Raw genomic sequence first — 13,254 nt, 5'->3', positions numbered from 1 at the left:
TTTCAAGCGCTCATTTGAAAGCTTTTTAAATGTTGTGAGCATTCCCGCTTCTACCACCCTTTCAGGCAGAGAGTTCCAGATTCCCACCACCCTCTGAATGAAAAGGTTTTTCCTCAAATTCCCTCCGAATCCCCAGCTCCTTACCTTAAATCTATGCCCCCTTGCTTATGGACTCCTCTACTAAGAGGGAAAATTTATTTCTATTTACCCCATCAGTGTCCTTCACTGTCCAAAGTGTCATTTTTGGTTAAACCTTTCAGGTAGACATAAAAAAATCCTCGTGGCAATATTTCCAGAAGATCAGGAAAATTCTCTCACTGCCGGGGCCAACAACATTTAACCTTCGATTAAAACACTGAAACACATTGACATTCGGAAGTACTTCATTAGCTGCGAAGCTCTGAGGAGTTTCAATTGTGGGTAAAATGCTGGATCTTTCTTTGTGCGTCGCACTTTGCCCGAGGGTGCCTGGTAGCATGAATTTGCATGTGACTTGATTTAAGAATGAAGATGTCATTGTTGAATATGCTGTACAAGCCCAGCTTTGAACAGACCAACTGGAACATTTGAACAGGGAGTGCGTGCAGTTTCAGGTGACTAGCTCGGACAGTCAGTGTCATTGAGCGGGCAGGGAGTGGAGCGCAGTGTTTTAGCAGTTACTGAGTGTTAATGTAAAGGTTAGACCAAGTGGTACGGTCAGCTCTGCTCGGAAGCAGACACGCTATCGACTTCCAAGAGGCGCCAATATTATTTTGCAGCGTCTGCTTTGAGATTCCAGGCACGGAGTAGATTTCAGATACCATTGCCAAGGTTGTGAACTCTATGGTCGAGTTGAGTGTTATATCTATTTCTCTCGCGCACCTAATCTTTCGGTCTTTGAGTGTTCAATCTTTATTTATTTTCCTTTGTTCCTCGGCACGGCCTCATTAGACATTCCTGCTCTTCTGGCTGTCATTTCATAGTTGTTATTTAAAAAAACATTTGTTACATTAAGTGGTCATGTTTTAGCGGCCTTGGAATTTAATCAATGTGATTGTTCATTAATACCGGTTTACTAAAACACGTGTTTCTAAAATATCTCTGAAATTTTAGCGGTGATGAATTAAGTTTTTTTTTAAACAAGATTGTTACAGTAACTTTTAGCGCAGTAGATTCTGAAAGAGGCGGATTGAGGTGGTGGGGCGTGGACTTAGAAACACTGCTAAATACGCAACTTGTCATTTATAATACATACTCCGTCGGTCAGTCAATTGAGCCTAAGCAGAAAAGAACCCAATATTAGGACCGACGATGTTTTTTAGGATGTTTGCATTGCTCTTCATTCTTAATCACTATGCCACTTTCAAAGGGGTTTCAGGATGAGATGAGCAATAGACATTACAGCACTTTGATTGACATTTCCAATCCTGCTGGATAAAAGGAAACTTGCTTTCTTTAATTTATAAAGGAGTTAGACAGAGCGGATGTTGAAAAGCTGTCCACTTGCGGGCACGTACCGAACAAGGCGGCAGAAATACGAAGCAACCACTAACAGATCAAGTGAAGGATTTAGGAGATGTTCCTTTACAGAGTGGGGTATTCGCTCCACTGTTGAGCAGTTAAAGCAGATAGCAATTACCATTCAAGAAGCAACATGATGCATGCAAAAGAAAGTAAGTAATAAAGATGTAGGTGAAGCGTAGAAAGGGGTATTTAGAGTTGATGTGTTGCTATAGGGTTGACAAGCGGAAAGCCGCAGGAAGATACCTATGTACTGGTCGGAATATGGCAAAGTGGAGTTCAGACGGGGAAAAGAATGAGTTGGTTCATCTGGGGAAGGCAAATAAGGCAATTGAGAAGTGTAGAGGAGTTACCATCTCGTTACGCCTGTTGATCAGCGTGGTGAGGTGAGGAAACAGCATGCGATGATTTGCGACTGGTGTTAAACAGTTTGCTGTCTTCCCAGCTCCTTTTAACTTGCGTGAATTGCTTCATGCCCAAAATGGGCATGAGGATTATTAGCATACATTTGAATGGATTTCAGTATCATTTGCGAGGTTGGCATGCATGCTTCCCACCTCTTCAACAAGACGACGCTCTAGCGCAAATCACTGCTGGTGTATGAAAGTGTAATTTAGGTGCAGGTCCACAGATGCTTGAAATTAGACAGGCAGGTAAGGTGATCAAGACACAGAGGTGATAGTTGCCTTTATTACTGGAGCAGAGAATAAGAATTGGGAGGTCATGCATAAAACATTGAAAAGGCAAATGTGGATTGTGTGTCAGTTTCTGTAATGTTCACTGATCACCCATTGGACACTCCAAAGACTTTTGAATGCAGTATGAGGGATGTACAGACATTTTCATTTCTTACAGAATTATAGAATCCCTATCGTGTAGGAGTTGGCCATTCGGCCTGTAAAACCTGCACTGACAATAATCCCACTCAGGCCCTATCCTTGTAATGGCAGGTGTTTACCCTGCTAATCTGCGGACACTAAGGAGCAATTTAGTGTGGCCAATCAATCTAACTTGCACATTTTGGAGTGTGGGAGGAAACCTATGCAGACACAGGGAGGATGTGCAAACTCCACACAGACAGCGACTCCAGGCCAGAATTGAACCCAACTCCGTGGTGCTGTGAGGAAGCAGTGCTAACCACTGTGTCAGTGCACCGTTTTGATCAGTTACATTCATACTACTGCTGTTTGAGGCCATATAAAGTTTAAATTCATGTACCTATTAGTTTCCATCCAACTGAAGTTGCTTATGCTATATCCTGGTGTTCTAATTTCAGATTTGTACAAAATGAAGCGACAGTGCTCAGAACAACTCTTTCCAAATTTCTCAAACCAGCAGTTCAAACACATTAAAACATCAAAGCTATAACAGTAGAGGAGAGTTGTGTATGTTTTGGAGTTGAATTGCAGCAACACCACTGCTTGTACTCTGGAGATACAGTTTTAATTCCCATTTTATAAACTCAGCAGTGATTTGTTCAGAGAATATAAATTTGGGAAACGTTGCTTGAAAAATCAATTGGAAATCACTTGAGGAAAAGACATTCAACAGATCATGAGAGTAACAGAGCTCACATCAGAATGAAACAGAGAATAGCACAGAGGGAGAAGAAAAATTAAAATAGGGAGAGGAGCAGAGATACAAAGTATTTTGGCAGTGACTGAGACCCCCTCCGCATCCTGGAGGTTGGTGCTTAGTGGTACTCACCTCCTCGCTCTCCTTCACTACTGCTGCACCTAAATGACACTTTCATAGAGCAGTGGTGATTTGCGCTAGAGTGTCATCTTGCTGAAGAGGTAGGAAGCATGCATGCCAACCTCGCTGATGATATTGAAATCCATTCAAATGTATGCCAATAATCCTCATGCCCATTTTGGGCATGAAGCAATTCACACAAGTTAACAGGGACTGGGAAGATAGCAAACTGTTTGGCACCAGTCACAAATCATTGCATGCTGTTTTCTCACCTCACCACGCTGATCAACAGGCATAACAAGATGGTAAGGTTGCACCCAATGTTTCTGATTGGTGACTCTGTGATTTCAGCATTTCATGTTAGTATTTCAGATTTACAGCATTTGCAGTACTTTGCTCTAACATCCAGTAGGCGTCCCTGTTTCTGTGCATCTGCTGCCAATAAGTAATGGCCAAATGGAGAAATTGAGTTGACGTATGAAAAAGAATGTCAGATACCTGACCCAGATGCATGGGGTAAATGAGACACGTGCCACATGGTAGCCTGGGAGGATGTGGAGCAGTAAAAGTTTAGTGTTGCTGTTACTTCAGTTTCCACAGTGTAGTGGCAGTGGAGGTAGTCTGCAAATCTTTGTAATACAGTTGACAGAGAAGCCCAGTGATATTCTTGGAGAAATGCATCTAATGCTGCTTTATTTTTGTGGCCACAGTGTTGGATGCCCATGAGGAAACCATCCCTTGTCTGCAATCAATCTGAGTGTGGGTTCAGGATGAAGAAGTATGGATTAACCATACTTTTTCTGGGCAAAGTGGAAAACGTTATGGTAAAATAAAGATGTTGGTAATTAAAATATAGGAAGGGAGCAATTTAAAAACAGCTCCTCAAAAATCTGTATTCAGTAAATGAAGCTGGTGCCATCTTCAGTTCACCACATTCTCACTTAAATTTGGCTGAATTGATTGTTTTTGCACATAAGCTACTGCCAATTACAGAAGTGGCATAAACACAAGGGACCTCATTTCAATTGAACAATATAGCTACACAATTATACTGTCATACCACAGTTATACTTGAGGTAGCATGATGTTACAGTTGTTAGCACTGCGCCAGATACCTGGGTTCAATTCCCAGGCTTGGGTCACTGTGTGTGCAGAGTCTGCATGTTCTCCCCGTGTCTGCATAGGTTTTATCTGGGTGTTCCAGTTCCCTCTCACAGTGCAAAAGATATGCTGATTAGCTGCATTGGCCATAATTAATTCTCCCTCAGTGTACCCGAACAGGCACTGGAGTGTGGCGACTAGGGGATGTTCACTGTAACTTCATTGCGGTGTCAATGTAAGTCTATTTGTGACACTAATATACAAACAAACATTAAAAAAAAGTTGGATTCTGAAGAGCTTTCGCAGGTGTAAGATTTACACTGCAATAAAGAGTGAGGAAGTTTGAGTTTAGCACAATACTGGTATAATCATCCCAAATTGTGCTACAACATTGACTTCCTTGACCTTTTCAGCCCGACAATAGCTTAACGCATATGTAAGAGCTGTCATTAAACAAGAAAACTAATTTCCATGGTTAATATTTGATATTTACATAACGGTGCTTCTAAAGGTTAAGTATTTTGTCATCTTTTGATGAGTCAAAAATTTGATAAGGTCACTTGTGCAATTAAACAGTGCCTCATCAACTTTTTAAAACTCAATAGAATCTGTACACTCAGAATTCAAATTTCTGAAAACTTCACAAGATGAAACTTAAAGGCAGTGCAAATCCTGTAATCTGAAGAATCCCTGGAAACATACATACAAAGATCCTTGAAATTCTGCAGGAAACAAATGCTGCACTTTTGCTGGAAGTGCAGGGGGACCCCGGTGCTAACTCCCTTTCCTTCTCCCCTATGTACTCTATGAATGGTATGCTTTGTATAGTGCACAAGAAACAATACTTTTTACTGTATCCCAATACATGTTACAATAATAATTCAAATCAAATCACATTTCTAATTGTATCATTTGTATAGCTACAAGTGGGCAGGCTGTGGAAGTGCTACCTTACCAAGCTTATTTATGCTGTGGCCACTTAAAGGATTTCAAAGTTACAACTGAAGATGCAGAAAGAGTGTTGAGAAAATGACAAGCTGCAAAGTGCTCCAAATCAGACTTGGATGTGCTTTTAAATGAGCTGCATTGAAGGAGTTAACTATTTGAGTTTGGTAGTAGAAAGCTCACCATCTGTGCATTGAGAGGAATGATTACTCTGGATTTTACTTATAGCTCGCTAAGTCTAAGGATTCCAGTGCAGTGTAAAGTACAGTTACAATATCACCATGGCTGCCTAGGTAAGATAGATTCATCCCATTTACCTTTGTTTGTATTTGTGACAGCCGTTCAAGCTTTGCTGTGTTTCAGAGCTGCGCCAAAGATTTTTAATATATGTGTTTTATGTTTTTAATATATGTGTTTTAATCCATGTGTTTGGCTCATCCCTCTCCAATAAAGAATCTGAAAGTTCATCTTCCCTCATAATGTACAAAACCTTCCATTTCCCACCAAACCTGATTGTACCTGTTTGCAATTCCTATTACTCTTTCCCACCTAAACTATTAACAAAATGCTTTGTCCAACCTCCAGTGTCTTCCATGAATTTAATCTCCCGCCAACACCAGCAAGAGATGCTAGTACTCCTGAACAGGCACAACTGATGGGGTGGAGAGGTAGGAAGGCCAATGGCAGCTGTAAGGTTGTTTGGACCATGTTTAGCAATGCTAACTCAAAGAGTGGGAATGCAAAGACTTTTGGAAACAGATATTTCATGTGCCTTTACAGGCCACACAGCCTATCTCAGTTAGCCCACCAGATACTGAAATTTCCTTTCAATTTTCTTCTACATTGCAAACAACACCAAGCCTCAGTGAGGACTAAGAAGGAGGTGCTGGCCAATGGTTGTTGTTCGAGTCAGAGGGGTGGTTGGGTTACAAGGTGTCAAGGCTGGGCGCAAATACCATGCGGGGTGATGTGCTTATTTGGCAGGGGGTTTGCAGGTGTGGGGGGTGGGAGGGAAGCCATCTAAGGAGTCGGGGTTGTGGGGAGTGTACCATACATGGCTTGGCCTGAATGTTTAAAATAGCTATTCTGAAGTTAAAAGTGTTTTAGAGAAACTTTGGGCAGGTTCTTCCATCCTCTGTATGGTGGGTTTTGCAGTGGTAGAGGCAGCCCACTATTGACTGAGGCATATCATTTGTTCCATCGCTGTCAATGGGATTTCTTATTGTTTGCACACTCTCCCATTGGACAATCCACAGACCAGAATATCTGGCCAGTGGGAATAGCCAGAAAATCCCATCCTATGAGTTGAAAACTGGGGGAACTATCCAAAGTTAGCAATTTAAAACACTTCTTCAGATGGTTCTAGCCTGGTGCAATTCTCCAAGGGATAGAAGCCCTTCTGGACAATTGCCTGGTAAACTCTTACATGGGAAGTTACAAGAGGGGTTCCCTCATGCAACACCCCCGAAGTGTAATTCTGGGGAGCCAGGAGCTATGGCTGAGTATATTTTGTGTGGAATGAAGTGTGTCTTTTTTTACCTTTGGAAGGTATATGCCAATTGAATAATTCAGCAGCAAACAATTGTGAGTTTAAAGTAAAGAAGGTTATTTATCATCACACACTTACCCCCCCAAAAATGCAATTTCATATACTTGGTCTCAGGCACACACACCTCCACACATACAGATACACTTACACAAATGAAAACAGTGCACTTTTACAGATTATAGTTAATTTAACCTCTGATTTATGATATCCAATCTCCCAGACCTGAAGTTTCTTGAATTGTTTCAATGATCAAATGTTGAGTTGAGTGTGATACTGGCAGAAATGATGGAACGTTTGATGGATGAAAATCATCCTGCTGTTTATAAACATTTTCCAATTAGAGGTAAGTACTTTTGTCTACTTCCACGTTTGCGCAGTTTACAGAACAACACTGAAGAAATAAGACTTTGGCATTGCCTTTGGTTGACTCTGTTAATTAGTCTTTCATCTTCCTTAATGCAGTTCTTTATATTTCTTTAACACCAGTTGTTGATTAAGTTAAGGTTTAGTCAGAAGTAAGACTTACATTGACGTTGCAATGAAGGTACTGTGAAATTCCCCTAGTTGCCACACGCTGGTGCCTGTTCGGGTCAATGCACCTAACTAGCATGTTTTTCAGACTGTGGGAGGAAACCATAGCACCCAGAAGAAACCACATGCAAACTCCATACAGACAGTAATGCAAGTCGGGAATTGAACACGGGATCCACGTACTGTGAGGCAGCAGTGCTAACAACTATGCTACCGTGTTGCTCACAGTAATTGTATGATCATTTAAAATATCATTCCTTATTCAACATATGAATTGTCAAACATTTTCCACTATTAGCCATTATTTATGGTCTGTAAATTACTGGTAGAAAAAAGGTGTATATTATCGCCTAAACATTTGAATTACGTCACATTGGAAAATCTAACCAACTGTTCTGATGAAAAATTAAACATTAGGAATTTGGATAGAATCATGTATTTATTTTTTAATCAGAGACAGTTGTCGACTCAAAATTCAAACTGCACGAACATTAAATTGATGCACAATGGGCTTTGAGCATTCTAACCTATGAACCAACCTTCCCCAACAACAGAACCCATCTAGTTGAAAACTAAACCTTTTTCTTACAGTGACACTTTCTGACTAGCAGAGCTGTCAAAGTTGGACAGATCAAAAGTGTTCAACTTGCAGCAATTATGCAGTCATGTGTGATGATACTGTGCCTTTAAGAAATGTATTTGTATTGTATTTCTTGTGATGGGTATGTTTAAAATTCAGTTTTGGTTTACTTGGTGCTGATTTGTTGGAAAAGCAGACAGCTCATATGCTGACGATGCAAGAGAATAATTGATTCTAGGTATTATGGTGTTTGTCTTCATCTGAGCTAATGCATTCCTGGTTCAGTTTTGGATTTTCCCTTGTGATTTCAGAGTATGGTTTAATTAGGTTAATTGACAAGAGACAGAGTCAAGTGAAAGACTGGATTTAAGCTTACAGGGAAAATTACTGAATTTCTGCTTGATCCTGAAAGAACCTAGATAGAACACAGAACATAGAACACTACAGCACAAACAGGCCCTTCGGCCCACGAGTTGCACCGATCACATCAACACCTACCAATCTATAGACCTATCTATAACCCCCAATCCCATTAAACCCCATATACTCGTCCAGAAGTCTTTTAAAAGACCCCAGCGAGTTCACCTCCACCACCACTGACAGCAGCCGATTCCATTCACTCACCACCCTCTGAGTGAAAAACTTACCCCTAACATCACTTCTGTACTTTCCTCCCCGCACCTTAAATCTGTGTCCTCTCGTAGCGACCATTTCAACCCGGGGAAATAGCCTCTGAGAATCCACCCTATCTATTCCTCTCAACATTTTATAAACATGAAAAATTAAACATTAGGGATTTGGGTAGAATCCCTCTCTTTCTCTGAAGGCTGCTGTTTGTGTGTCAGAAGACAGGTGTCTCTCTGCCTTCCTATCTCCAGAAATGTTTAAAGGCTTGAGGACTGGCAGCTTACATATCAGCGCATAAGCCTGTGTTGTTTGCTAATGGATTTTGAAGCAGAGTTTAAGTATATGAGGAATATTGTTTAAGTTAGAACTAACAAAGATAGATTGGCAGCTAAGAGTTTTATCTTGGCATGTTTAAGTATCTTATTTGGTAAAAGTTAAGCTAATTCATTCATTATAGTTAAACTGTTTTGTTAAATAAAGGTTATTTTGATAAAAGCCTGCTAGTGGGTCGATAGAGACACACCTGGAGTGAAACATCGTATCTTCACAATAATGCCAAAATGAAAAAGTTGGGGTCTAGTCTAACTTCATAATACATCTTGGGGTTTCTGATCTGGTCTCCAACACGTGCCAGAGGCTAGCTGCCCACCCAATAACTTCTTCATATCCTTTAAAGAACTTATATCCAGAGTAGATAACACCTAATGAATGACAAGGTCACAAATCCACTGGAAGTGAGTTTTAACATTAGTAATTGCATGCATCAAATTAAATGGAACCAAAAATAGGCTAGATTACTACTCATTTTACAGTATTACACATTCAGGAACGTAGTGCCAGGCAGTTACCTGCATTGCTCTTCCAGTTGCTGCTGTACTGTGCCTGGAGGGACTGGAGAGCTATAGGCCAAGATTCTAGCATCTCTCCATGACGAGACCCCCTCCCAAGTGAGGGGCATAGATCCCACCTCATGCCAATCAATGCTTGGTAAAGTGTAATTTGGCATCAGGGCTGCTACCATCATTTTCCCATCGACACCTCGGATGGTGAGGGCCAAGCCCCTGCCATCTTGAAACTTCAGGTCCATATTTCCTGCATTGCTGCATTTGATGATTCAAAAGATGACCTAACCTCTTTTAAGAAAGGATAGCATTGCACTAGAAGTAATTCAGAGAAGGTTTACTTGATTGATTCCTGGAATGAGGGGATTATTTTATGAGACAATTATAGTTGAGCAGATTGGACCGAAAGTCATTGGAGTTTAGAAGAATGAGAGATGACCAAACTGAAACGTATAAAATCCAGAAGGGACTTAGTAGCATGGATGTTGAGGAAATGTTTTTTCTTGTCTTGAACAAGGAGACACAGTTTAAAAATTAGTGGCAGGCAGGAAAGTGAAGTTGAAGCCAGTTAGATTCACCCATGCTTTTATCGAATGGCGGAGCAGATTATAGGCACTGAATGGAATACTCCTGTTCTGAATGCTTGTGTTCTTGTATATGTTGCATTGATAAGAGCTCTATACTGCACAGCAAACAGGATGGGGCATCTGCAGAACTTTGGCAAAGTTGCAACAGCAGAGCAGGAGCATCTCTGAGGAAATTTCAGCCCACTGTCTTCAATGGCTTTCCTCACTGACTGCTACCTGGTGAATCAAGCTGACAGTTCATGCCTTCATTAAAATCTGTATTAATGTTAACACATCGAAAAGTAATGTTGCATAAGTTGTAGTCAGGCACATAAAATAGAAAAAGGCTAATACAACATGAGTCTTTATAACTTGAGATCTTGGGTATCAAGACAAGGAAGTTTTGCTATAGCACTGCAAAGTCTCAGTTAAACCACACATGGACTACTGCGTACATTTTACATCACTGCAGCAAAGATAGATTTGTTTTGGAATGGGGTGACAAACAGAATGATCAGAATATCTCTGAGCCTCCAACTGTTAGGTTATGAAGAGAAATTAAGTAAACTTCATATTGCCCGGACAATAAGAAGATTAAGGGATGATTTGATTAAGGTTTTAGGATACAAAAATAATTAATAGGGTAGCTAGAAACTTTTCCACTGGTGGAAGGACTAGGACCAGGGAAATAACTTTAAAATCAGGCGAGGGGTTTGGAAGCACTTTTTCATGAAAAGGGTGGTAGGAATATTAAACTTTGTTCCATAGAAAGCAATTGATGCCAGCTCAATTAATCATTTAAATCTTGATATTGATAGTTTTTTGCTAGGCTGGGTCTAATAGGGTTTTTAGGGTACTGAACCAGTCCCCCAAATTATATTAGAATGCCAGACTAGAACCCAACAGTTGTTCTATTTTGACAGGATAGGATGCTTTGCTCCAGGAATAGTTCTGTTGACAAAAATGGGGATCTTCTGCAGCAAAACAAACTTTATTTAATAACACAGTTTAAATATAACTCAAGCAAATGAAGCAGCTTAACCATGAACAATTGAACAATATTTAAAAATGAAAGGAAGCAACTTTACTTTTTAGCTTATAACTGTTCCCATTCCAAATAAGTAACATTCCTCTTTCAGACTTAAATACCATTTTAAATACAGTCAGCAGTCATAAATGTACTTGCATTAAAGAATGTAAACAGTCTTGAAGTTCTTAGAGAGAGAAATGAATTTCAGAGCATTTTTTAGAAGCCCCTATCCTCAAACATTTCCTAGCTAGAATTGCAACTCCAAATTGGAAAAGTTTCTTCTCTCTGCTACAGACCCAGCTCTGCCCCTTAACCATACCCTCATATGACCTTGTCAATCAAATTCCCAAAGAATCTTTAGTATAAACAGAAGTCCATTAGTTCTATCCTAACATTCCTAGCTGAAAAGAATGATTACCCTGCTCTTCCAGCACCTGAGCTGCATTCCTACAAGACATACTGACTACCTGTAGAATAAAGCTGTTTTTTTTAAACATTCCACTTAAGCATAAATATCTCCCTATGTCAATTGCATTACTATCATCACAGGATATGGAACCAAAGTAGATGGATGGAATAAAGATGTACAATAACCATAATCTTATTGAATGATGGAATAGACTCGAGAGGCTGAATAGTCGACTCATGTTCCTGTGTTTCCATTAGGAGAAAAGTTTCAATCCTTAGAGATAAAACGTTGTCTGTTCAGTTCATGTGCCAGCTTTTGATTCACATGAAAATCCACAAGATATTCACATCAGGGGTTTATTGTAGTTTAAGCCAAATTTCTTAACTTGAAACTCGTGAAGCTAATAAGTCAGAGTTTTTGTTACAAATCCAAATCGCATTAGCAACTCAGTACATTTTATCATTGACTAATTGCTAGGGTTTCTCTTGAGATCACCTATAAAGCATTTCAGCAAACGGCAGTTTGCGTTTAACATTTCAAAACATTCCAAGTTTCTTCATAGGAGTCACTGAACTACATAAAGAGATATTAAAACTGGTAACCAAAAAATTAATTAAAGAGGTAGGTTTTAAAGTTTGTCTAAAGAAGAAGATAAAAATAGAAAGACAGAGACCTAGGACTTCTATAGTTTAAAGGACGACCATCAATAGTGTGGTGATGGAAATTGAGGATGCATAAGAGGCCAGCATAGCATGAACACAAAGCTGTCAGAGAGCTGACAGAATTAGAGTGAAGGGATGGAAGAATTAGAATGTAAGGGTGAGAATTTTAAATGAAGGCATAGCTAGACCTGGGGCAGTGTCGGTCAGCGAACACAGGAGTGATAAGTGAATGAAGTTTGGTACACGTTAGGATACTGTCAAACTGTAGCTGAAAAGGTTATTGTTTTAGAGTATATATGCATGATTTGCTTTTTGAAAAGATTATTAACTGATTTTTGTTTTTCTTTAAAGGTGAAATATTGTATAAGAATGTCACAGAGTGAGAACAATACAGTTCCTCTCTCGAGTGATCTTCCTCCCTCTCTGCTCCATGAAGATCCATTCACTTCAAAGCTTTCCTGGGAAGCTGACGTAATCGCAGGAATCTACCTAATTGTCATAGGTAAGGCAATTTAATTTTCATCTTGGGACTTGTTTGTGACCAAGGCAGAATCTGTAAAAATTCTTATAAGCATTTAACAGAATTATTACTGATAAATCAATAGTATTCCCTGAATGATAACACTTGTGTGGTTCAGGTATATTTATTCCTCTCAAAGGTTTATTGGTATAACTGACATGCTTATTGGTGTTGTGAAAGGACAAGAAGGTTGAACGTATAATCCAAAAGGTTTGAAAGCGAAATAGGAAAGAAATCAAGGGTGAAGTGGTGTTTCAGTTGGAATGTGTCATTGTTGCCAGCTATTCTTTGGTACACTGAGCTGGATTTTCCTGTGCGATCTCACCCCAGATTAGATGGGACAGTAGCAGAGGTGTCGGAAAAAATAGGACATTGAGGCCCACTGCTGCCTCCTATTGTGAGCCTCATTTTTCTCCATCCAGCCTCATTAGAACTGCTGGCCATTGCCCTTTTCCTGCTCCTTGCATGTAAATACCAACAAGTTAACATACCCCCGGCCCGTTTCCTTTCTCTTGTGTCCCTCATCGGACTAATGGGAGTTACCAGTAGGCTGGGGTATTGATGATATTGGATCTAATATCTACAATTGGAAGCAAAAGGTGAAGTAGAGACCTGCCCTCCTTCCAGTTTTGCTCCAATATTTACTCTTGTAGGCCTCAGTCTCAGCCAAAAACTTGAAAGACTGCAGTGACTTTTT

At 40.0% G+C, this 13,254-nt stretch overlaps 1 protein-coding gene across 2 annotated transcripts in view; it reads left to right on the top strand.

Annotated features, from left to right (window-relative positions):
- Positions 1-422: 422 nt before the first annotated feature.
- The window catches only part of opn5 (opsin 5), a 47,494-nt gene continuing 34,662 nt past the window's right edge, over positions 423-13,254 (top strand). The window contains exons 1-2 of one of the 2 annotated variants that reach the window (XM_080193286.1): positions 423-593; positions 12,389-12,539. In XM_080193286.1, the coding sequence (XP_080049412.1) occupies positions 12,407-12,539 (133 nt within the window). In that variant the 5' untranslated portion in view covers positions 423-593; positions 12,389-12,406. Of the gene's footprint in view, positions 594-749; positions 811-12,388; positions 12,540-13,254 lie in introns of those variants that run through there. The other variant, XM_080193287.1, reaches the window with a different exon arrangement.

Source organism: Carcharhinus amblyrhynchos, chromosome 7, assembly GCF_965287045.1.
Source record: "Carcharhinus amblyrhynchos chromosome 7, sCarAmb.v2.hapA, whole genome shotgun sequence".
NCBI lineage: Eukaryota > Metazoa > Chordata > Chondrichthyes > Carcharhiniformes > Carcharhinidae > Carcharhinus > Carcharhinus amblyrhynchos.
This window is presented reverse-complemented; position numbering and strand designations above follow the sequence as displayed.